This window comes from Fusarium oxysporum, chromosome 11 (genome assembly GCF_000149955.1).
Source record: "Fusarium oxysporum f. sp. lycopersici 4287 chromosome 11, whole genome shotgun sequence".
Taxonomy (NCBI): domain Eukaryota; kingdom Fungi; phylum Ascomycota; class Sordariomycetes; order Hypocreales; family Nectriaceae; genus Fusarium; species Fusarium oxysporum.
In genome coordinates, this window is record NC_030996.1 from 204,630 (window position 1) to 228,416 (window position 23,787).

General features: G+C 47.0%; 13 protein-coding genes across 13 annotated transcripts; 6 read left to right on the forward strand and 7 right to left on the reverse strand.

Annotated features, from left to right (window-relative positions):
• Positions 1-594: 594 nt before the first annotated feature.
• FOXG_16545 (uncharacterized protein) lies at positions 595-1,903 on the reverse strand (the record flags this gene model as incomplete). The annotated part of the gene is made up of 3 exons (XM_018396575.1): positions 595-902; positions 1,012-1,312; positions 1,781-1,903. The coding sequence occupies 3 exons, from the start codon at positions 1,901-1,903 to the stop codon at positions 595-597; spliced, it is 732 nt and encodes a 243-aa protein (XP_018257161.1).
• A 1,120-nt stretch (positions 1,904-3,023) lies between these two features.
• FOXG_16546 (uncharacterized protein) lies at positions 3,024-4,621 on the forward strand (the record flags this gene model as incomplete). The annotated part of the gene is made up of 7 exons (XM_018396576.1): positions 3,024-3,241; positions 3,297-3,329; positions 3,383-3,595; positions 3,650-3,790; positions 3,850-3,901; positions 3,975-4,501; positions 4,562-4,621. The coding sequence occupies exons 1-7, from the start codon at positions 3,071-3,073 to the stop codon at positions 4,619-4,621; spliced, it is 1,197 nt and encodes a 398-aa protein (XP_018257162.1). The 5' UTR covers positions 3,024-3,070.
• A 151-nt stretch (positions 4,622-4,772) lies between these two features.
• FOXG_16547 (uncharacterized protein) lies at positions 4,773-6,754 on the reverse strand. Its single transcript, XM_018396577.1, has 4 exons — positions 6,566-6,754; positions 5,660-6,511; positions 5,055-5,604; positions 4,773-4,999 (listed from the first exon to the last, which is right to left on the reverse strand). The coding sequence occupies exons 1-4, from the start codon at positions 6,592-6,594 to the stop codon at positions 4,988-4,990; spliced, it is 1,443 nt and encodes a 480-aa protein (XP_018257163.1). The 5' UTR covers positions 6,595-6,754; the 3' UTR covers positions 4,773-4,987.
• Positions 6,755-7,437: 683 nt separating this feature from the next.
• On the forward strand, positions 7,438-7,539 carry FOXG_22473 (uncharacterized protein; the record flags this gene model as incomplete). Its single annotated transcript, XM_018402877.1, has 1 exon — positions 7,438-7,539. The coding sequence occupies one exon, from the start codon at positions 7,438-7,440 to the stop codon at positions 7,537-7,539; it is 102 nt and encodes a 33-aa protein (XP_018257164.1).
• A 1,409-nt stretch (positions 7,540-8,948) lies between these two features.
• On the reverse strand, positions 8,949-10,445 carry FOXG_16548 (uncharacterized protein). The gene has a single exon (XM_018396578.1). It carries the CDS (start codon positions 10,378-10,380, stop codon positions 9,091-9,093), a length of 1,290 nt encoding a protein of 429 aa, XP_018257165.1. The 5' UTR covers positions 10,381-10,445; the 3' UTR covers positions 8,949-9,090.
• A 1,292-nt stretch (positions 10,446-11,737) lies between these two features.
• Positions 11,738-12,695, forward strand: FOXG_16549 (uncharacterized protein). The gene has a single exon (XM_018396579.1). The coding sequence runs from the start codon at positions 11,831-11,833 to the stop codon at positions 12,527-12,529; it is 699 nt and encodes a 232-aa protein (XP_018257166.1). The 5' UTR covers positions 11,738-11,830; the 3' UTR covers positions 12,530-12,695.
• Positions 12,500-13,907, reverse strand: FOXG_16550 (uncharacterized protein). The gene is made up of 3 exons (XM_018396580.1): positions 13,235-13,907; positions 12,841-13,188; positions 12,500-12,795 (listed from the first exon to the last, which is right to left on the reverse strand). The coding sequence occupies exons 1-3, from the start codon at positions 13,823-13,825 to the stop codon at positions 12,718-12,720; spliced, it is 1,017 nt and encodes a 338-aa protein (XP_018257167.1). The 5' UTR covers positions 13,826-13,907; the 3' UTR covers positions 12,500-12,717.
• Positions 13,908-14,050: 143 nt separating this feature from the next.
• On the forward strand, positions 14,051-15,884 carry FOXG_16551 (uncharacterized protein). Its single transcript, XM_018396581.1, has 3 exons — positions 14,051-14,380; positions 14,435-15,172; positions 15,221-15,884. Exons 1-3 carry the CDS (start codon positions 14,213-14,215, stop codon positions 15,458-15,460), a joined length of 1,146 nt encoding a protein of 381 aa, XP_018257168.1. The 5' UTR covers positions 14,051-14,212; the 3' UTR covers positions 15,461-15,884.
• Positions 15,722-16,904, reverse strand: FOXG_16552 (acetylornithine deacetylase; the record flags this gene model as incomplete). Its single annotated transcript, XM_018396582.1, has 2 exons — positions 15,722-15,921; positions 15,968-16,904. The coding sequence occupies 2 exons, from the start codon at positions 16,902-16,904 to the stop codon at positions 15,722-15,724; spliced, it is 1,137 nt and encodes a 378-aa protein (XP_018257169.1).
• Positions 16,905-17,390: 486 nt separating this feature from the next.
• FOXG_16553 (uncharacterized protein) lies at positions 17,391-19,464 on the forward strand (the record flags this gene model as incomplete). Its single annotated transcript, XM_018396583.1, has 8 exons — positions 17,391-17,690; positions 17,734-17,835; positions 17,884-17,964; positions 18,015-18,277; positions 18,327-18,394; positions 18,446-18,674; positions 18,733-18,957; positions 19,001-19,464. The coding sequence occupies 8 exons, from the start codon at positions 17,391-17,393 to the stop codon at positions 19,323-19,325; spliced, it is 1,593 nt and encodes a 530-aa protein (XP_018257170.1). The 3' UTR covers positions 19,326-19,464.
• Positions 19,267-20,126, reverse strand: FOXG_16554 (uncharacterized protein). The gene has a single exon (XM_018396584.1). The coding sequence runs from the start codon at positions 19,993-19,995 to the stop codon at positions 19,444-19,446; it is 552 nt and encodes a 183-aa protein (XP_018257171.1). The 5' UTR covers positions 19,996-20,126; the 3' UTR covers positions 19,267-19,443.
• A 554-nt stretch (positions 20,127-20,680) lies between these two features.
• Positions 20,681-22,082, forward strand: FOXG_16555 (uncharacterized protein). Its single transcript, XM_018396585.1, has one exon. It carries the CDS (start codon positions 20,705-20,707, stop codon positions 21,995-21,997), a length of 1,293 nt encoding a protein of 430 aa, XP_018257172.1. The 5' UTR covers positions 20,681-20,704; the 3' UTR covers positions 21,998-22,082.
• On the reverse strand, positions 21,984-23,403 carry FOXG_16556 (uncharacterized protein; the record flags this gene model as incomplete). Its single annotated transcript, XM_018396586.1, has 1 exon — positions 21,984-23,403. One exon carries the CDS (start codon positions 23,401-23,403, stop codon positions 22,039-22,041), a length of 1,365 nt encoding a protein of 454 aa, XP_018257173.1. The 3' UTR covers positions 21,984-22,038.
• Positions 23,404-23,787: the final 384 nt, after the last annotated feature.

Consider the following 23,787-nt stretch of genomic DNA (forward strand, 5'->3'; position numbering starts at 1 on the left):
TCTATTTCTGTAGTGCAGTGGATCAGTACAAGTTGTGGCCGGAGGTCGACCGAGGCCAGATTCCATGTTCGCGTTCCGTGATCGCCGAAACTCCGGGCGGGCAGGTATACATCACCTTTCTTAAGACTTATACTAACCAGCTCTTTATTTTTTAAACTCTAAAAGAAATAGAAGGTTAAGTAAAGCATAAGTTAAGTCTTAAGAATTTAAATAACTATATAAATAAGAATAAATAATTAAAATTTATAAAATAAATCAAATTAATATTTGTTTTTTAAACTCTACTTATATTTAATACTTATTTAATTCTATATTTATACTTTTAACTAATAAATAGATACTTTATAAAGTAGACTTATAGCTTTATTTATTTATAACCTTATATACAGTAAAGTGCCGCGCCTTGATCTTAGACTGGAACAGCAAATCCAGCTTCTGGGTCAGCAAACTTATTTCTCAAACATAGAAGTATATCCAAATAGTAGTAAGGAGACCGCTAGCCCCGGCAATAAAGCCAAAAAAAAAACCTTGCAGATGGGCAAACTCGGGATTAAGCAGGTATGGATTAATAACAAAAACCAGAACAACGATAATCTACTGTACCATGTTCGAAATGGCCACTCTCTTGGGTCGAAGTGCGTTGCTTGGAACTTCACCCATGATGACCGTAGAAATGGGACTGATGGCTGCGCCGTGTACCACGATCAAGAGAATCATGAGTGCACCTTGGGCAAAAATAGCAACGTGTTTCTCATAATAATACGGAGCTAGCTGCACAAAGCCTATGAGGAACAGCAACATGGCGCTGATGAACCAAGCCCAGATGTAGACTGGTCTTCGGCGGCACTTGGCCAGGATGGGGAGACTGGCGAAAGCGCCCACCAAGGCCGCAAGGCCACACCCTAAAAGCCAGAAGAAGCCCTATGAGACATAAACTCCGCACACTGATAGAGATCTATTAGCCTTACATCCTGCTCAAGAGAGGACACCACTGTGCTCCAGAGTACTCACAAATCATAAAGTAGGCGGCGTTATTTGCGAGGGCATTTCCGGTGGTGATGATGGTGCTGAAACACACACAAGCAATAATAGTGCGCCGAAGGTTTGTACTTTTGAAGATCTCTTGGTAGCTAGTAGACTTGTCGAGGGCTTGCTCTTCGCGGTCGATTTCAATTATACTTTCAAGATCCTGGCGAACATCGTAACCCTTAGCGGCGAGTCTGTCCAAAGCAGCTTCAGCTTCAGCAACCTTGCCCTTTCGAATGAACCATACGGGGCTGCATGAATACATGTACAGCTCCCGGAACGAGAGCTACCATGAAAGATGGTCTGCGGCCTATTTTATCCTATGCCACAGTAAAGCAGACAAGACTATGCTTCTCTAATTGATTCTTGTTGAGAGGTTGGCTCACCATGATGATTGCAACAACACACGAACCAAGTAGCTGACCTAGCATAGCGCATGCTGAGACAGCTGCCTGCCACCGAGCCGCAATGACATATTGTCCCTGGTATTTGAAACTAGAACGGGAAGTGAATTCGGGCAAAGCGAACAGCGGAGAAACCCATGCTGGGCCGTAGGCAACTCTAAAATTGGAAAGGCGTTAGCAGCATTCTCTGAACACTTATTAAAGCCCTCCAAACCGAGTATATCTTATAAAATAATTATACTAGAAAACGTAAAGGACTACATCGAAGCAAAAGGCCATCTCTTGACCTCCGTCTAGAAAGACAAATCACTAATGCTTTCCGCACATAAAGTCAGAGCGGTTTGACCGACAGGGATGCTCGTGATGCTTCGAGCATCAGCAACTTGGTCCACGTTGAAGTTCTTCTTGTCCACATCCGTGTGAATGGCACCATCAGACGAGTCAAACAGACCATTGTTTCCACTTAAGGCCATGATAACGGTGTGAAGCAGGTGAAATAGTCAAAAAGGCTACTTTTCGGTTTCATATATAAGTCGAAGAAGCTGACAAGAATGCATTGCAAATTGACACAAGATGTGATTATCGAGGGCAGAAAACAGATACAACGCCACGAGTATTTACAATGATTAACGAGTTGATAAGAAAAGCTTTAGTGGACATCCCGAACCTGTTAGATTGTTGCAATAGCATCTGCGTCCAGATACCCCATATCATCGTTGGCAGTTAGGGTGCCACTATTCCAAGGATTCGGGATGGCTTATCAGAAAGCTTGTGGAAAATGTCTAACCTTTCTGGATTGATGCAACTGCGTCGGTCGTAGAATCTGGAGAACCCTAGGTAATTGGGTTCTAAATCAGCATAACTATATACCTCGTAGATAAAGCCCTAAGCATGATTGGTTTCTGATTACAACCAGGATCCAAAGCAGTGATCTTGCTATCAGGAGAAATCATAGGTGTTAATGTGGTGTAGCAAACGCTACATTCGAGACCGTTTAATAACGTATTTTGACAGATAGCGTGCCGTTGTATTTCGACCGGGGCCCTATCAAATAATATGTTATAGCTAAAGGCTGTTCCAAATACTTGACAGGACTCTCTAACAGCAAGTTCATGGAAATCTCTCAAAATCCATGAAGAATTCCCCGATTTGGAGGGATAACATCTCCCAGCATACTAAGTATGGGACAAATATTAGCTATGTATATAAACAGGGTCCCAGAATTTTACCGCCCACTCTATAAGTGGGGCTCCCGTTAGGTCAGATCCACCAGTAGTATACTGTACGGAGTAGTTAGCACAGGTTTTCGCGCCGAGGTTTTACGCTAAGTACTGTAAGTGCCTAAGAATTGTCTACCCTAAACGAGCTTGCGAGTCAAAGGCCTGCTAGAGAGAAGCAAAAATGGATCTCCAAACTCGAAGACAGTAATGGTTGATGGTCTCCGCACACTACCTAGTTATCTGGTGTATCGCAGTACTAATCTTGTGGTTTGGGGAACGATAAGGTAGGTCTATTTGCCCCAAGCGCCGCTAAAACTTGTTCCCTGCCTTTTACGGTTTTGTCTTGTGCCTCTTCCCCTCTATTCTTCATCACCCACCTCGAAATGAACTACTCTTTCCAACATTAATGCGGCAATACCGATGAGTACTCAAGACGTAGCCTCTTCTGAACCTGATGTTCAGACAGTGATTTCCATCGATCCGGACAGTCATCATCAACTCACTGATGTTCAACGGTTACTTTTCGGGGCCGAGAGGTCCGGGACCAACCCTCCCCCTCGCAAGCGTCGGCGAGGAGGCAAGATTTATTCTGTAACGCAGTCTTCCTTGCGCAGACTTGACGGTCCATGGTGCTGACTGCAAGCAGGGCTGCGGGACTTGTCGAACACGCAAGATCAAGGTGCGGTGTTTTTCTACGACGTGATGTGCCATTCACTTATCCCATGCCGTCAGTGCGACGAGCGCCAGCCGAAATGCTACAACTGCGAACGATCTCGAATTTACGTGTGTGATGGTTTCGAAAATAACAGCATCGCGTCAGGCTCTACTCTTCCACTCTTAGAGTCTCCGGAAGCTTCCGAAAGATTCAGTATTCGGGGCATATGTCGCGACATTGAGAAACCCTCCGCCAAGCGTCTGAAAGCAAGTGGAGTGGAGGTGGTATCGGTGAGTTGTTCTATACACTAGCCGGGGACAATGCGATCCTTACCGATATGTTAGGCGGATCTATCCTCAGAAAGCGATGTCAGAAGGGTTCTCACAAGAGCCAGTGTCGTATTCCTCGTAACGGCCTACTCTAGCAACTCTTGCAATAAGAAAATCGAAATCGACCAGGGCAAGAACGTTGCAAGAGTGTCAAAGGTAGCGAGAAGTGTGAATGTACAATTCGTCATTGGTTCCGACTGACATTTGATCTGCAGGAGCTTGGAATCGGTCACTTGATCTTCAGCTCACTTTTATCTGTGACCGAGAGTGCGTGAAAGGAAAATGATCCACGACTGATCTCGTCATAGATAATATTTAGCAGCGCTAACATGACTTGCAGGCACAAATGGGCAACTGAAACATGCCCAAGAATTTGACAGTAAAGCGGAAGTTGAACGATTCATCCGTCAACTTGAGAAACCTGCCACATTTGTTCTTCCGGGATTTTACATGAGTCTATTTACTCCGGGCCAGTATTTAACCAGGTCGCGCCAAGATGCTCAGCTCCTGCAGCTCGAAGAGCCTGTCTCGACAAGCTCTACAAAGTTCCCCCTCATCGACATCGATAAAGACTTTGGTCGTTCTGTTGTCGCGGCATCACTTAAGAGAGACTCGTTCCTCGGAAAGCGGGTTTATGCTGCTCAAGCCTGCTATACCCTGGATGAAATGGCTGCTGTGGTCAATAAATTCGAGCTAATCCATGGTTTCAGATGCGTGACTAGAGAGGTTCCTGATGATGAGTTTCTTAGTCAGAGACCTGTCTCAGGATCAAACACTACGGAGAGGCAGATTGAGATTCTCGATATGTATCGATTTATGCGAGGACCAGCTTATTACCTTAATGGAAGCTTAGAGATGAACCAGAACGTAAGTAACGAGAAGGGAAAGTAAACAAGTAACCAGTGACTAACATAAAGTCTATTTAAGATTGTTGACGGCTTGCTGGTCACATATGAGGAGTTTGTGAGAAATGGAGGGCTGATTTAGAATAGAGCAGACACTTAATTGCCAGCCTTAACAATTACTATCACAATACTTAGATTTTAATAGCGTTTTATTAAGGTTAACTATCTTAACTTTGTATTAAATACTAACGTTAATAAGTACCTCTTAGTAATTAAAGCTATTAATGATTTAAGTCGCTCTCTTAATAAATAAGTTTTTCTTTACTTATTTTGTAAGTTAGGGTTTAAATAGGTAATTAGGTGTTTTCTTCTACTATATATAAAAGATAATATAGAAATCCTACTATAAAAGCAAAACCATAGGCAAAAGCAGGGCATACACAGATGCAGCCAAGGACTATGGCATGCAACAGCGCAAATACAGGGGTGATTTCAAGGGTTCCAGGTCCTAGATAACGTACTGCACATGAGTCAGTCGCGGATTTCACCATGTTTCGCACCTCCGTAAAACTTACAGGGATATAAAGGTAGGGAACCTCGTGCTCGTATTGGGCCCAAGCCTCGCCATACTTCTCACGGCAGCGGCGGACGTCGCGGTTGGCGCGGTGGATGGCCATGATAGTAAAGAAGACGGAGTAGAACCAAGGGAAGGGGCTTTTGAAGCCCGTGATCAGGCCCCAAGAGAGGGCAAAAAAGATGTCGCAAGAATAGTGGATCTTGCGGGCATAGCCAAGCCAGCCATCAACCATAATCACATCCCCCTTAGAAGAGGTGATGGTCTTGGGGTTCTTAACTGTCTGCCACGGAAGCTGGGGAAAGGTCTTGCGATTAACAAGCTGGTTGCGCTCCTGGGCGCGGAAGCCATTCTTCTGGCTATTCGTCGTATCCCAGACCCAATATACGAAAAAGTACAGGACGTAAAAGGCCGCGAGCGTAATAGGGTTCCACTTATACTCGGATGGGTGGTGGTTAGCTAGGAAGAGAGCACAGTGACAGTACGACATGGGGACACCAGCAAGATTCCAGAAGATGAGCATAAAGCCCCATTTCTCGTAATAGATATCCCTAGAGCGGTGTTAGAAATTCTCAAGTAAGCAGTAGGGGGTCACAGGACTCGTACCAACTCGAAATGATGAGTTGCTCGCCCTTGGCACACGCGTTTGCATAGAGATAGTGCACTACAACTAAGAAAAGCACCTCGGCTGAGATGTATCCATATCTCTCGTACTGATGCGCTGCGGTGGCGCAGCTTAGACCGAAGAGAATAAACCATGGGATTCGGACCATAAAGAACATCTTAAAGTCCAGGATACCAAACATGCGAGGGTTCAGCTCGGCGCCAAGAAAGAAATCATAGATAGGATACCCTGTCATACGATGCTGGGCGCCTCTCCAAAGAGCAGAGAAGTATGCAACAAAGGCCACAAGGAAACCGCTAAGGATAGCCACCGACATCAGAGGGCCAAACTCATCGATAAAAGTGTAGAGCGGAAAGAGACCACTAAAGTGGAGGGCGGCCAGAACGACAATTGTAAAGTGGAAGCTGACGTAGCAGTTGCACAAGTACTTCAGCTGCTTTCCGTTCTCATGAGGTAGAGGCTTCCCCCAGGCCCAAACGCCTGGCAGGACACAGTAGCAGATAGCTTCGAAGATGAAGAAAGTCCAGTAGATACGCCAAGCGCGGAGAGAAGGGTAAGCACCGGTGTAGACGAGTTCAACTAAAAGTCTGCCAAACTCGCCCCAGCTTTGGTCCTCCTTAGGCAGAGGCAGCTTTCCAGCATAGTAAGTGGCGCCAATCCACATATACCACATAAGCAGGGGAAAACCTATCATCAGGCACGACACGCCAAGGCTGCCACCGAATTCGAACTCATTTGAGGTACTGACTTTGGGGTCAGTGCCGACTTCCCAGCCATCGATGCGCTCGCCCTTTCGGTAGGTGCGGCTGGTGGGAGCTTGAGGAAGTGTCTTCCTAATCAACCAATACGTCAACGTAAATCATAAGATAATTGCGATGGAATTTCACCTAGTGGAAGGTTGGGCGAGGGTCGCCATAGTGCCGGCACTCTGATACGGTCGTGTATTGATACTGCGACAGGCCAATTATTTGAATTTATACAGCGAAAAGAGGAGGGATCGATATAAAGCATAATAAGTGTGAAATCGACGATCCCTTATGTACACAAGCCCTAGAGGTAGGGCTACAAACATTTCGTGTAACGGAGAGACAAGCCCTGTTCAAAAAGAATGCTTTGATAGCGCCGAAATTCCTTCAACTCGCACTCTCTGGCCTCCGAGTCTCCGGGAATGGAGGGTCCCTCTGATAGCGTGTGGGTCTCCAATAGCCGGGCACGGAGCTACGGGATTCTCGGCCCCCGCTGATCTACCTTGACCAAGAGAGAAGCGTAGTTGAGGGCGCCGAATCGTGGCCTGTAGGCTCCGTATGGCGCGCCGGGTTTGACTAGATGTTGGAAACGCCAATCAAGGAAATCTCGTTTGCTCTTTCTCGTGTGCAGTATGATGCAGCTCCTCTTTTCTAAAATTGCAGTGGGTCAGATCAGACAGCTAATGTGCTCTACTACTCTCGTAGACGTTTTCGTATCCGCATTCATTTCTCGCAAAGTGAGCATCCGAGATACTTCTTCCTAACATCCATCAGTTAGTGGAAGCTGAGTCACAGCTCTGCGCAATCTTCTGCTATTAAATCAAGCCCACCGCCTTTGAGCTTTGAATTTTCCATTGATCTTTAATTCGCCTGTTGTCGTTTTCTTCTTTGGTTCTCTTTAATCCTCTTCATCTTCCCCTTCAACACTTTACACCAGATTGAACATAGTCGCCTCAACGAACACCAACCTCAAGTACGAGGATCACCAGCGCAATGCCGAATTCAACAAAGCTATGCATAGCACCTCAGCCCAGGCTGAAGGTGGCATTACTGCCATATTCCGCAAGGGCAGTGCTACTAAGCAGGCTACTATCGATAAGTATTTCAAGCATTAGGATAACAAGCCCGCAGAGAATAAGACTCAGAAGGAGCGCGCTATAAGATGCCCTGATATGCCCCTCCTATTCCCTATAGCAGCGACTAATACAGCGGCCAGGCTCGCCAAACCAAATACGCCACCTTGACCCAACAGTAAGTAATCTGATTCCTGTCTTTGTTTCTCTGTGACTTTCTGGGTCATTTTTTTTTGTTGAAATTCCTATGTATCATTAGACTATTCTTTACTTGAGCTTCATTTTGATGTAAAATTCATTTAAATTGAAGAGCAATTGCTATGTTAATTTCAGTCAGATGTAGATGGTTGGAATCGAGGTGGTTAGGGTTGATCCCGGATGTGTCGGAACCTTTTGCACAGAAGTTTACAAGTTAGTACTTACTTATGATTGCCTTTTTAGTGCCATTATAGTAGTTATTTAAAAATTCATTGGGCTACCGTCGCTAGCAAGACCCGACTTCTCCTATATGTCTACAACCCCCTAGTTTTACTGCAATGCTAACAAACGTGAAAGACGACACATCTGACTTGGCGATCTGGTCAGTGTGAGTGAAGAACCTTCAGCCCTGATATTATTCAACAATCCTGACGTGTTGCTTTTCTAGCCTCAAGGCCAGTGCCATAATCATTGCATGCCGCATACCAGTCCTTCAGCCCCTCGTTCATGCTATTATAGGTTATCGGACTTTCGGCTCCCCACCGGGATATAAAAATTATAATTCATCGGGATATCAGAACTATGGAAAGTCTCGTACGGGCCGGTATCGTTCAAATATTGAACTCAGCGATTGCCGATATGGCCGTAATGATGACTGATTGAGCATGACAATGTGAAGTACCTTAGCTCCGGGCCTGCGGAACTTGACTCACAAGAAAGTATATCGTGGCGTGGTGGCATGAAGATAGTCGATGCCTGGTTGATTCGTACACTTCTCTGAGTCAGCGAAACATTTTGACATAGGAAGTATATATCTCAGTTAAATAAAATGTTGGAAAATCCGGGAATCCCCCTTCTCCATAGGATTTAGGCTGTGAGTCTGAGAGTCCTAGATTAGAGTTGAAAGTTCTAGCTAAATATATCTAAAGATATAAACCCTATAAGAAGTCTTATCTTAATAATTGATACCCTAGTTTGATAAAGAAATATAGTTTTTCACCAGGGCTATTATATAATATAAATAATAATTACTAGAGAAGGTAAATGCCATGCCCAGGATGGACGAATCAAGCGAGCCACGATTTTGGGGTTCTTTGGTATTGATTGCTTGAGTGTGATCCGAGTTCACTCTCCTCTATTGCTTTGTGGTAGGTGATCTATTCGTAGCCGAATTGGCGCACTGATATTGGCCTGATAGCATCATAGCAAGATACGTCCTGTTCCGGCGATCTGGCCCGTTTTGTTTTGCCAATCTCGCGTCCTGATAAGACACTTATTGTTTGATATCAACAACAATTATATCAGCTGGGAGAGCGCCCTTGTATTCTTGTGTTGGCGGTAGCAATAAATAGCTGCTATTTGCTAGTCTAAATTCTACCGGACCTCCAAGGCTTGTTAGGAGTAGTCTACTTCAATCTTGAACTGATCATCCTTTTCGTCAACCAGAGTAACCTTAATACCCCACCCAGACACCTCATATGACTTTGTACCACTCATGGACAGGGTTGCATCGTTCAACGGCTCCCAACCGCTAACGTCACTACCGCAACTGTCCGATCCAGGGGTAGCATCGAGAACACGAATAGGGCCCTGCCCTGTAGCGAGAGTAGTATCAACCGTATAGAGGAGAACACCAGGTGCGCATATCCTTTCATCCGCACCCTTGGCTACGCGAGCTTCAGCAATAAGAGCTGAAGTCTTATTAGTTGCGACAATCACAGCCTTGGTGCCCCCTTCTGTCTCAACAGGTGTGAGAGTATGTCTGGTAGTACCGTGTTCCAAAATACAATCGACATCTTCATCGAGTATCCAACCTAGCCTCCACTTATCCCAGGCGAAGAAGTCGGGAGCAATTCCTCCAACATTACCCATGACACTCCAGCCACCGACAAATTCGCCGGTAGGAAAGTTTAGATCGAGGGGGTATAGATCGGGTAGACACATAGAGTGGCCAGTCTCGTGGTTAAGCGCCTTATAGCCCCAGCTATTATAAGGGTCAACTCCAAAGGTAACAGCTCTATTCGCCACGAATTTTTGGTCTCGGGTAAATGCACCGAAGGACGAGGCCAAAGAGCGAGTCATCCATGCTGCGTTACGCGTAGGTACGACATAAAGGATATCCGTCGCGGCCGGAGGTGGATTTTCGCCATTGTTCATATATGCATCCAATGCATCCTCAACGTAAGCATAGTGCTGTTGGTTACTTAAACCCGAGTCCCAATCGTAGGATTCTGCGGAATGAGGCATACGATAAAACTTGGAAGTATCGGCGGTGATATTCAGTCCAAGCTGGTGATAGCTGATTTCTTGGAACCACTTGTTTGCATCGGGAACCAGGAAATCGTAAGCGTCCTGTGGAGATTCTTCGAGGGCCTCTGCGTCGGAAAAGTCGACAAAGATCATAAAGCCCTGAATAGTACCCTTGCTGGGGATGCAGTCGCTCATAAAACCATGCCCGACACTCTGCCATGCGAAGTCTTGCCTGGGAAGCTTACAAGTCGGAACCCATGGAGTATTATCATCAGGGAATGTGCTGTTGGTAGATCCGGTCCCGTTCGTAGGCGTATTCGGATCCAAGGGTTGTGTTTGGTTGGTAGGTTGAGTCTGGTTGTTTGCTAACGGCTGACAGATAGACGATGCCGCTGCGGGTAGAAGAAGTGACAGCACCGTCGCCTTGTTCATCATGATGCGCAGTTTCTAGAACGCTGGGAGCTGGATGTTCTATACGCATCGTGTTGGGCTTCCATTCTTCGTATATATACCATCTTCGTTCCCAAATCTGGCACGTGCGCTACGCCCGGTAGTTGGTGCCCCAATTGAACTAGTTTGCCCTGCCATGAGCGAAGAACGAGCTTAAAATTAAACAGGGCGAGGGATACGAGCATTCGGAACCGGATCTCCTAGGGAACCCTTGCTTAGCTTGCTTTCCCTCTGCGCGCATTTACCGATATATATAGTACAACCCCCTGAATGATTGTTAGCGCGATACCTAGTTACAGTCCTTAATGTCCTTAATATTTAAGCTTTTCTATTAGAAGAAAATAACTAAATAATATTTTTTCAAAATTCTTTTTTTTTATTTTATATTATGTAAAATTACAAGAAAAATAGAAATACCTTTACTACCTAAGGTGGGGCAGTCAAGAGCTAATAATTATTCAAGGGGTATACTGTACAGGTTTATGCCTTCAGATAATTTATCAAACCATCAGCGAGCGCCTATCCGTATGTTCTAGCCGTAGTCTTGTGCTTGCGAATGATTCGTTGCCAAGAGTCCCGGCTGCATGCACGTGGCTACTTTTTACTTTGCCCGAATATCTCACTCCCGTCCCAGTACTCCGTACGTTGTGCCCTTTGGAGCGTAAGTGGTATATCTACCTGATATCCGTCTAACTTCACATTTGGCGTTCGACATGGTGATTGAGACCTACAGACTGGCTAACTTAACTCCCATTCTCTCCACTTCCTTCCATGCTCAGATTCTAGGCTACGATGCTGGACTTGATACTTAGTAGACTTAAACACTAAAGTTCCTAACTAAATGGGCTTCGAGACTGGTCAGATTAATAAATAGCGAGCGGTAAAAGGGGAGTTCACTACAATAATTTGAACACAAGTCGTGGTTACGCTTGTTTCATTTCAGGTTTCGAATTAATGAAGGGATATGTAGTGACGTACGACCCCAAATAGGTTTTCTGTAAGACTCATTGCACCTTGTGACATGGAGCTTAAATAACTTCTAAGCCAAACAAACTTGCGGTTTACGTATCATCTCATATTATAGAATTGTAGTCGGACCTTGAAACAGGCGTGGACGATGAGATTTTCGCGGTATTTAGAAGAAATGCTCACTCGAATATGGCCGTTAGAGTAGTACAATGCAGTGGGTCCAGCGAGAAGACGAACGATGTCAGGGCACCCGGTAAGGAACTTCCTGCCAATAGGATTACTTCCAGCGTGCTAGAGCCAGCTCCTTCGAGGTCTTGCACTAACACAACGAACCCCACCTCCACTCAACTCAAGCGTGAAGTGGTTTAATCACTGCAAACTCCCCTCATCACTAACTGTTGCGCCTCAACTATATGCCTCAATTCCATCATATCAAGAGGAAAAGCCTGCACGATACCCAGCGAAGATGCGTGTGCTAGGTCTTCTAGGTGGGACAACCTACAACGCAACCCTCCTCTACTACAAACAAATAAACGCCTACGTCCAACACCGTCTTGGCGGCGGCCACTCCTCTAAACTGCTCCCCCACTCCTTCGACCACGCCGAGCTCTTCAGCTTCTTCCAAACAGGCAACTACAACGAAGTATCCCGCCAAATCTGCAGCGCGGCAAAGAATCTCAAGTCCATCGGCGCAGAAGCAATCGTTCTCTGCGTCAACACGAATCATCGCTGGGCGGAAGATGTTGAAAATGCAACGGGTCTTCCACTGCTGCATATCATTGACTTTACGGGTGATGCTATTATTAAAGAAGGGTTGAAGAAAGTTGCATTGCTGGGAACACAGATTACGATGGAGCAGGACTTTTTGAAGGGGAGGCTGGAGAGGAGGTTTGGGGTTGAAGTACTTGTGCCGAAGGGGGAGGAGGCGAGGAAGAGGATGGATCGTGTGATTTTCGAAGAGCTTTCGTGTAATAAGGTACTGCCTCAGTCAAGGGAGTTTTATCTGGATCAGATCAGGGACTTGTATGGGAGGGGTGCCGAAGGGGTCATTTTGGGGTGTACAGAGTTGCAGATGATATTAAGGCCGGGGGACGTTGACATGCCCATGTTTGATACCGTTGAGTTACATGCGAAAGGCGCTGCGAAATGGCAGCTGGAGGAGTAACGAGTTCATGACTGCTTGGTCACGAGGTAACATGAAGTGAAATGCAACAGCGAATTGGAAAAAGAAAAAAACCGATAGTTCTCGTATTTATTCATCATGCTTTCGGCCGTAATGTAGTCTACTCTAATAAGTTCTTTCTGCAACAGACTTTGCGCTAATAATAACCATGCCTATATATCTTGGAGCCCTTATTTGTTAAGAATAGCAGACCAGTCGTACTTCTTGGCCCATTCCTCCCAGCTTGTCATGGGGCAGTCAATGCCAGCCTGTAAAGTCAGCATCTTTCCAAACTCTCAGAAAAGAACACATACCTCTCGGATATCCTCCGCCTTCAGCAATTTCATGCCGCCATCGTATCCCGGATCAGAAGTATACGAGAACATATATCCTGTCTCAATTCCCGCATCTCGATCAGGTGTAGCGGCTGTCATTTCATCTGGTGTCACCTGGCGGTACTTGACAGGGACATTGTTGATGCGACCCCAGGTCTCGATCCATTCTGGCCATGTGCAGGTCGTGCCTTCAGCCATGTAAGCCTTGCCTGGAGGCATTTGGTACACGGCGTAGGTGAAGTTGCCTAGATCTCCCACTGGGTCGAGATGAGGAACGAGACTGTCGGGGGAGGTAGTGAAGGACATTTCAAAGGATCCATCAGGGAGCTACTTCTTATCAGTGCCAGCCCATGGCAAACGTGGATGAACTTACCTTGTTCATATAAGAGTCGGGCAAAATGTTGAAGCTCGTATAGAAGTACCCCGTGTGAATGCACGACATCTTGGCCGCAAGCTCAGGATACTTCTCGTCAACATACGCCGGAAAAACATCAGCCTTGCCATCAAAATGATACAACTCCTTGAATTTCCCTCCACTGCACTTCTCAGCCTGACTCAAAGTCGAGACCAAAAATCCATTAGCATCCAGGCTGTCCACCACGGTGGCAGCCGCATCGACAATATTCTTTCCTTGCTGCACCTCAACATTATACGCAAACTTTCGACACGAAATACCCTCCTTGGCAGCCTGCTCCCGACAATCTGGTCGGAAAAACGGTTCCCAGTAGTTAGTCACACTGAAGATTACGTTCGCCCCGGAAAACGCTTTCTTGAGAGTCGAGACGTCATTGAGATCAACAGCCACGACTTCGGCTCCCGCCGATGACAGGGCTTGGGCGGAGGGTGAGGCGGTGTTGCGGGTCAAGCCACGCACTTTGAAGCCCGCTTTCAGAAAGCGACGGGCGACGGAGCCGCCCTGATTGCCTGTGGCGCCAATGACGCAGATGAGTTTATCGTTGGCCATTGCTTTTTGTTGTCAGTCTTGTTGGTTCCGTAAAGGAAAGAGGAGAAAGGAAGAAATTTGGTGAGGGTTATTTCCTTAGCCGACTTGGCTTTAGTGCTGCTAGAGTCTGGGCCCCCTCTTTAAAGACGGAGATGCATTCCTAGATCAATGTTACTAAACCCAATCGAGACCATCCTCGCGTGTTTCCCCAATCGTACCACGGCCCTGGAATTCCAATTTTCTCTCTTTCTCTCTCTGCTCTTTTCCTCTTCCTCCGTGTGTCCCGTGTCTTTCCCCACGTGGCTGATCATCTTTTCCCTCACTCATTTTCCGCTTGACCAGACTTGACGCTATCGACTACCGTTTCACATACCTAATAGTGCTTATTTGGGCGATAACTTTACCACTATGGGCTCTGAACAGGATTCCAAACCCAAGACTTCTTCGTCGCCCGTAGCCTCAGGGTCTCCTCCACCCGTTACCACTCTGTCGGGTCAAGATCCTGGCGAGACGCGCCGATCGCCCGCAGATGACGAGGACCAACAGCCAGAAGAGCATGCGCCGCTCCAAGTTGATGTACGCTCTCACTCATTGACACATGAATAATTTTATCGTATTGATCATTTTTAGGAGGATGAAATAGCTGGCGATGACGCAGACTCTACTTATGGCTCTGACCGAGGCTCAACCTACACTGCTTCCGCCACGTCATCAATCTACGACTACCAGTATGAAAATGGTCGTCGCTACCACGCTTTTCGCGAGGGTCAATACGTCCTCCCCAATGACGACCAGGAGCAACAGCGCCTAGATCTTCAACATCACATCTGGCGATTACTCCTCGGTGGTGCCCTGCACACAGCGCCACTACCTAACCCAGACTCGCCCGACGAATACCGCATCCTAGATCTCGGCTGCGGCACTGGCATTTGGGCCATAGAAATGGCCGACGAGTACCCCAACGCAACAGTCGCCGGCGTCGATCTCTCCCCGATCCAGCCGGACTGGGTACCCAGCAACTGCATGTTTCACGTTGACGACTACGAAGATGAGTGGACGTACCGCGAAAGTGAAAAGTTTGACTACATCCACGGTCGGGCGCTCAGCGGCACGAGTGCAGATTGGATAAGGTTTTATAAGCAGGCGCTTAATAATCTCAAGCCAGGCGGGTACATGGAGATGCAGGAGTATGATGCGTGGATCTTCAGCGACGACAATAGTTGTGATAGGGCGCCGTGGACGATGGAGTGGGTCAACAAGCTTGATGAGGCGAGTAAGATGTTTGGGAAGCAGATTAATGTTGCAAAGTATCATAAGCAGTGGATGATTGATGCTGGGTTTGAAGATGTTGTTGAGAGAGTTTACAGAGTAAGTTTTTATCTCACTGTCTCGATGATGATTTACTGATCTTTATAGATACCCATTGGTTCATGGGCGAAAGATCCGACGCTGAAGGAGCTGGGAAAGTTTGAGCTGACGCATATGCAAATGTCGGTTGAGTCGCATACACCAGCTCTGTTCACGCGCGTATGGAATTATTCGCACGATCAGGTTATGGTGTTGATGGAGGGTGTGAAGAGGGAGTTTCGAAGTCGTGAGTTGAGATTGATCACGAGTTATCGATTCATCACAGGACGGAAGCCAGAAGAGGCTTAGTCATAGGCAGATGTGCGGGTTGCATCTGGCGATATAGCATGGAACGAGTTCTTAGATGTCTAAGCATGGATAGTAAAGCGGGCGTTTGGATATAGGAGGAAATTGACTTTCTTTATACACAGCCGGGCTCATAGCTTCCAAGTCATTGAACTTTGATGTCTTATTTGCTACCAGACCTGAGGACTGGCAGTGATCTATTGGAAGATGGTCACATAGGAATTTCTGAGCCAAGGATCTAAATTGATCTTGACTTATCCCCCCTCACAGCTCAGAAGGTTGATCAAGGGCATGAGATATCAACTTCTTGTATCCTTCAACAGCCTGCTCCAGATCCGAAACCTTCAAGTGCTCATGCGCAGAGTGCGCCTCGAGAATCGAGCCAGGTCCGTACAGATATCTTTTATGGCTCCCCTTCAACCGAGGGATATCTGTTCCATAGTTCAGAACTATAGTCTCGAAGCCTATCAGATGTCAGTTACAGTCCCATCTTCTTGTGATCTTACTTACCGTCAACATCATAGTCTGTAGGTACTGGTCCAATACCATACGAGAACTCAACGACAAGGCTCGGATCACTCTCCTCAACCGCTTGAAGTATCAAGTCTTTAATACCCTCTGGAGTTCCGCCAGCGACTCTGACTCCTCCGGTAGCATAAGCACTCGCCGGGATGACATTTCCAGCAACACCTCCTTCAATCCTACCCACGTTGAGAGTAGTGTTCCCAAACTCTTTACTCCCAGGTAACTCAATCTTTTGAAGAGACGCTAATCCACGAACAAGGCTATCAATCGCATTACTTCCCGTCTCAGGGTATCCAGAATGGCCAGCCTTTCCGTTCGCCTTGATGGTAAATCCCAATCCACCCTTATGTCCTCGAGCAAGTTTGAGCTCCGTTGGTTCGCCAAAGACGACAGATTCCCAGGATAGACCTAGATCATTGACATTGCCCATTCCCGGTCCACCTGTCTCTTCACCCACAACGAACAACAGCGCTACATCGCCATCATTCACTTGCTTCTTATCAAACAGCTCCTGTACCGCAATGATCTGCGCCGCGACACTGCCCTTTGCATCGACAGTCCCTCTCCCCCAGATCTCATCACCTCGTCGCTCATAAGGCCAGAATGGGGGAACAGTATCAATGTGAGAAGTCACGAGAACCTTTGTCTGTCTCGTATTATTGTAATAAGCCAAGATGTTATCGCGATTCTTGGCGACTGACTGAGTCTCAATGGTGAAACCCGCATCTTGAAGATATGTTTGGAGAAAGTCCGTGACGTGTTTCTCAGAGCCAGTGATTGAGGGTCGCTCGACAAGTGATTTGTGTAGCTCAAGAAGTGCTGACGACTTGACTGATTCATGAGAGAACGGAAGCTGGACACTTCCCAGGTTGAACGCCGTCGCCGCAGCGGCAGTGAAGAGGATGGTGTTGATGAGCTTCATCGTCGATAACAGCCTGCAGATAACAAAGAGGGGTAAAACATATGAACTCGTCCAAATTCGGTCCCGTGTATCTTGATATAACGTTGATCGTCCCAAATTGATAAGCAATCTTGAAAAGCCAATCAATTTCCTTTTTTATCGTTGTACAGATGTCACCATTGACGTGGAGTATTTCGAAATCTCCCAAAAGCGGGGATATACACTTCGGATACTATCTCAAAGCCGAGATGGCAACACCTTTTAGAGAATTATTCGCGTTAGCCTTTGGAGTAGTATTCTTTGAGAGATAGTTCTTGGAGATAACAGCCGGGAATTGGGTGTTGCGCAATTATATCCCTCCCGCACGCCAAGATGAGGAATGCCGATCGCGGATGTCGACATATCGTAGGGTGAGGAGTGGGATACGCAGGCAAAGAAGCCAAGACTTATATCATTATTAGAATGCCATGATAGACTTCAGGGAACTTGGAGAGGATCATCGCGAAAATGGCTTCTTCTGGTATCTCCAAAGGCCACGAAACCTTGGATGAGAAAACTCATCAACTTCCCGACTCCTCTTACGGAGAGCCACCGGTGAAACAACACTACAACACCGTCACCCGTGGAGAATCTATTCCTTCCTCTGATGATATAAACGATAATATTGTCGGTTATGATGGAAGACTTATGGGAGCGCGGACTAGGTTGAGTAGTCAGCAGGAGAAGAAACTACTGAGAAGGATTGATTGGCATCTCATTCCTTTGCTTTCGGTCATGTATATGGTCAAATCAATTGATGCTTCCAATGTAAGTGAAGTACTAGCTTTGGTGTTGCACGCTAATGTTGTAGGTTTCGAATGCTCGAATCATGGATCGTGGAACGCCGAGGAATATCATGACGGAGCTGAACATCTCGGCTGATGACTATAACTTTGTCACTATGGCCTACTATGTATGTGTCAAATGTCGACCCTCACGAATATCACTCATGAATTGATAGATTCCATATATCCTGGCAGAAACGCCTTCAAACCTGTTGGTAAAGCGCCTCAAGCCATCAGTTTGGCAAGCGAGAATTATGGTTAGTCTCCCCATTCTGTCCCCAGCTCATCAGACTGATCGGTGCAATAGATATCATGGGGCATCGTTCTCGTTTGCCACGCCGCCGTAAAAAATGCCGCTGGCTTGTATACAGTCCGCGCTTTTCTCGGACTCTTCGAGGCTGGACTCTGGCCTGGTATGCTTCTGCAGTTATGCTACTGGTATCGCCCCGATGAAATGGCGTCGCGTATTGTTCTTGTTACTATTCTTGGTAACTTTAGTGCTGTCGTTAGCGGTGTCCTTGCCTTTGCATTTAATGGAGTCCATGCGCAGGGCTTGTCGGGATGGAAATGGTACGCACCCAGCAAAGATGTCCCAAGGCTTGACTGACTCAAGTTCTAGGCTTATCTTAACAGAGGGAGTATTCACTATTCTTCTAGGTATTTTTGCATACACCTTCATGCCAGACTGTAAGAACAAAGAATCACAAACAGACCGGCCCCTGCTAACATTAGAGCCAGTCCCGGATACAGCTCGTTGGATGTCCGAAGAAGAAAAAGCATTCGTCCAAGCTCGGCTTCCCATCAACGCCCCCAGAGCCGCTGAGAAGGACTTTGACTGGAAAGAGTTCTGGCACACTCTCAAAGACCACAAGCTCTGGCTGTTTCTTCTCTGCTGGGCATTCTATACCATTGGCACGACCGGGCTCAACTTTTATCAGCCCACGGTTATTGCGAACTTGGGATTCACGTAAGTCGCCACAAAAGTGTTTTGAGGTAGCTGAGAAGCTGACATTGGTTCGTCGCAGTGGCATCGCGGAAGCTCAGCTGCTAAACATTCCCCCAGCCATCTTTGCCTGTGTACTCACTATAGTATTCGGATGGGTTGCCAACACCGGTCGTTTCCCCCTACCTCTGATTCCGCTGAGCTTCATGATAATCATAGAAGCATGTTACGTTGTTCTATACACCTTTCCCAACACAGGCGGTGTGTATGCAGCTACCGTAATAGCAGGAGGTTTCTCAATCGCTTGGTAAGCACATAAACCCTGTCTCCTTCGTGTTCTGACGGAATAGGTATACAATGATGTGGCCATGGAGAGTCCAAACCACAGACGGAGCCACCGGTTCAGCTTTTGCCATTGCATTTGCCAATAGCTACGGGCAGATTGGAGGCGCAGTTGGATCACAGCTGTTCAATTCGCGCTTTGCACCTAGGTATACCACGTCATTTGGAATCGCTATGGGCTTTATTGGTATGGCTATTATCATGAATGTTATCACTTGGTCGTTTACTTGGAAAGTTGATGTTGCGACGAGACGGCTTAAGAGGGCAAGGGATGCTGCTGCGAAGAGGAATGAGGCTATTCTGGATGATGTTGACATTCATGCCAAGGCCTGATTCTGACATCGACATATCCGGCTTGATCTTCGGCTACGAGAAGAGAATATCAAGGAAGCCAGACTGCAATCATGAACTCATCAGCCTTTTTATATTCACACCACAGCAAGTTTCATCATTACACAAGACTCTTCTCAAAAACCCGATACTCTGTCGGTCCAGCAAGCAAGTTCACCAAGTCAGGATAATCATCCGCAAAGTTCCCCAACTTAACAAGCTCATATCCCATCCTCGTATACCACCCTAGCAGCCTCGCCTTCCCATCATGATGAAACGTCATCGGTACAAGAATCTCTAGCTGCATCGTCGTACACCCTCTTCGTCTGCATTCATCTTCCGCAAAGACCGCTAGTTGTCGCCCTGTACCAGTGCCTTGGTACTGTGGGTCAAGTGCCAACATGCCGAACTCTCCGAGGGTGGGTGTTATGAGTTTGACGAAGACGCAGCCGATGGGCTCGTTATTTGGTTGGAGGTAAGCGACCGCGAGTTGGCCGTTGCTTAAGAATTTGGCGATTTCAGCGGTGGAGGTCCGTTGGTATGATGGGATGAAGATATCTGACTCGGCTTTCGTGTAGGCAGTGTTGACAATATCAGTCAGGGCTGATACGAGACTTTTATCCTCCGCATCGGAGCCTGGGGGTATTTTCACGACAATTTGCGGCTTCGTCATGTTGGATGTTGGTGTTGAATGCGAAGCCCGTCATAAAAAAAAAGAATGTCAGGGTTTAATTATAATGCTTTGCAAACTCCTTCGGTAGTTGTAGTGAGAACTATAATCTCACACGTCAGACTTTGTCTCACGTAAAACAGCGCAGGTGGAGATTTCCACTTTGTTGGCGGCCCGTGTGATATTACGCTTTTGGGGAATTATGTACGGCGAGCTTCTTATTGCCAGTAGCTCTATTTTGCTTGTAACATCGACTGAGTGCTAGCTCTTTAAAAGGAAAGACTGCCGATACATACTCTGGCCTCTCACAACTGTTACCTATCGATAAAAAAATAGCGAACACACCCAGAATCGATATATCCTCCAACACCACCATTCTTCCTTGCACAAGAATTAGCACTGTAATGCCTCATTCTTCAGGTGACAATCATCAGCATGCTCACTCCGGGGCCGCCTGGCTTAAAATTCCCGAGATGAATTCAATCGAGAAATATGGCCAAATGAAGAGCTCGAGATGCAGACAACTACTCTTTCTATATTTCTCCTCCGTCTGGGATAATCGGACCTATCCGACCAGGGTTTTCTGATTTGTCTCTCTGGTGGGCGATCCCTGCTGTTTGTATCAGCATGTCAGCATGAGGCACGGTGGCCTGAGAACATCTCATGCTGACCTTCACTTTGCTCTTGCTCTTCCAACAAAGCTTATTTCAAAATGGCTTCTCTAGAATGGCTACTTGATCTGCGCGCCGTCGCAAAAGCCTCCAGCAGCGGTATCATCACTGACGATGCACCTCTCGAGAATCAGCTTCCACCAAGCAAAGACCCATGGTATTCTGCCCCCGATGACTGGGAGATCAGACAGCCTGGCGATGTTCTCCGCATTCGTTCTGCATCGAGCCTCACCAATGTTGTCGAGGGCTCAGCAGCGGTCTACCATATTCTTTACCGCTCAACAGATTCAAGGGGCCAGGCATCATGGGCTGTTACTACGCTCTTCGTTCCAAACTCATTTTATTGTTCCCCATCAGGCAAAGCAGCGATACTATCGTATCAGTTCGCATACAATACATGCAACGTCGACTCTAGCCCATCGTTCGCTTTATCTGGAGTGATGGCAAAAAGCGAAACCGAAATCTTTGGTATCAAGTCGAGCACTTCTCTAATCACTGAGATGCTGTCATTCGGGTGGATCATCAACACTCCAGATCACCTTGGGCCGACCGCTGCATTTGGCGCAAGTGTTCAAGCAGGCCATGCGTCCCTCGACGCTTTACGCGCTGTTAACAAACTTCTCAATCTGAGAAAGCACCCGGGTTTTAACACTGCAATCTGGGGATACAGCGGGGGCTCGATTGCTACATTCGCCGCGGCTGAGTTACAACCATCTTATTCACCAGATCTCAGTATCTCAGCAGCGGTTGTCGGCGGTCTCGTGGATGACATTTCCGCCGCCCTGGACAAGATCAACAAGAGTCCGATCGCTGGCACTCTGATTGCCCTTTTGATAGGAATTACTGCGCAATATCCCGAGGCACGAGCTTATCTGGAAAGCTGTCTTGTCCCAGAGATGAAAGACGAGTTTATGGCAGCAGTGAACACCGAAGTCACTCAAAATGTCGGCAAATACGCAGGGAAAGACATATACACTTTCTTCAAAGGTGGAAGTGCGGAATTAAGAGCTCCGATTTTACAAGAACTCTACGATAAGCAATCAAAGCTGGGATACAGAGACACGCCCACGATGCCCATGTTTCTGTACAAGGCTATACAGGATCAGTTCTGCACTATAGACCTTACTGATGCGACGGTTGATAGACTCTGTGAGAAAGGAGCGGACATTAAGTTTGAGAGGAATACGGTGGGGAACCATGTTTCTGAGATTGAGAACGGAAAGCCAAGAGCGTTTTGGTTTCTGTGGAGTATCTTTGATGAGTCGTACAAGTCTCCTGCATCGAAGCGGAATGTGGTAGATGTCACGGTTGATGTTTCTTCACAGAATAGGTGAGCATGGTTAGAATATGGCCGTTATCTAGCACATATCAAATCTCATAAAGGTGCAATCCTTCCCTTCTCCATAGGCAAATCCGTCCCCCTCCAAACCCTTACATCCTCTCCAGGTTCACATGTTCTCGCAACCCAATTCTCAACTCTTTCAACACCCCACATAATCGTAAACAGATTGATCAGCATCGGATCTACATCCGAAGCCTTTGCACTCAGGAACAGACCCTCGCAGTCTAGACTACATATGAAGAGTGGATCTGCCTTCCGACATGCTGCTGCCCATGCAAAGCCGGTTTTAGCTTCCCATAGGTCTTTATGAGCCGTGAAGTAGATACCGCCATGACATTCAGCCCATTTCTGTTTAAGTGTAAGGTACACTCCGATAGTCGATGTTGCCATTAGCCATATGCGACGGATACTCTCTGAAAGAACCCAGGAACGCCACTTTCGGGGTAGCGGGTCACCGTCGAAGATGGAGTCCAAAACGATGCCATTGGCAGAGGCAGCAGCTGCTGAGTTGTCACCGCCATCGCAAGGTAGGCCAATATCTGGGTCGCGAAGAGCGGCTTCCCAGAGCTGGCGAGTCCATGACAAAAGGGTTTGTATCTGCTGTTCTGCATTGGCTCTCGCTCCAATGGAAGGTGAGAACAGCGCTAGAACAAGGTGGACGAATAACGCCTGGGTTCGAGAGAGGTGCTCACGAATGCCAATCGTCGCTTCAGGACCAGCGAGGTCCGGGCAATATGCCTTGAGTAATGCCGATACTTTCGATGCCAGTAGCTCATCAATGACCGTCTCATTCGCGGGTGTTTTGGAGTTATGCAGAACAATGCATGTGAATGCATCCTGTATTGTTGATGGCAGCCCGGCATCGGCGTAGAGTTGGTTGTGTATGAACGGGCTGTGAGAGTTGGTGACCCATTCAGTAAAGAACTCATGAATACCGTGGACATAATTCATACAGACCGAGTTTGGGAATGATGGTGTCGTAAAAGGGATGTGACGAACGGCCCATGCATCAGGTCTGAGGAAGAAATCGACAGCATCCTTCTGGCTGGAGACTGTCTCACTGCTCGTCGCGGGCGAGTCGTCTGGCAATTCAGCAGCAGGGAGAGTGTCCCAATTGCTCAAACTTGCCGCCCACTGAGTGAGGTCTATCAAGCCATTATCTGGTGTTGAGAAAGGTATTTGCATCAGACTCGGTGGTCCGACACTGAGTCTGCTTTGACTCTCTCCGCCATTATCCGCTCCTGGTGCTGACGAGTGCAGCCTCTTTCGCTTCGTAGGCGGATATCGGCATTCAACGTCCCGATCATTGCAGCGCCCGCATATCGGTTGAGCTTTGTCACATTTCCGCTTTCCGTTCGTGCACGAATAGCACGCCTTGAGCTTTGTCGCAGAACCCATTGTGATTATGTTGATGCCGGAAGATTGCGGGTTTCTGGAGTTGGCTGCGGGGGAGATTTAGGGAGATCGGATTACCGTTAGCGACCTTTGTCAGCTGTCATGCGGAGATTCTGCGGGCTTTTGGCGGAAACCCCTCCGAGATAAGCTTATTGCTCCTGGAAATTTAGCGCTTTCGGAAAAGCAGGTGGGTTTCTGGCGGGTTTCCATGGATTCGGTTGCAAAGTTCCGACATGTCAAGATTATGTTATAATTCATGACGCGACAACTGGAACAACCCGAAGATTTGTATATAATGGATGAGTATCCAACTATCGTAAGCTATAAATCCAGATCTCATCATTAATTAATTTGCCTTCAATATCCAAATACATTGCAACAGCTTTC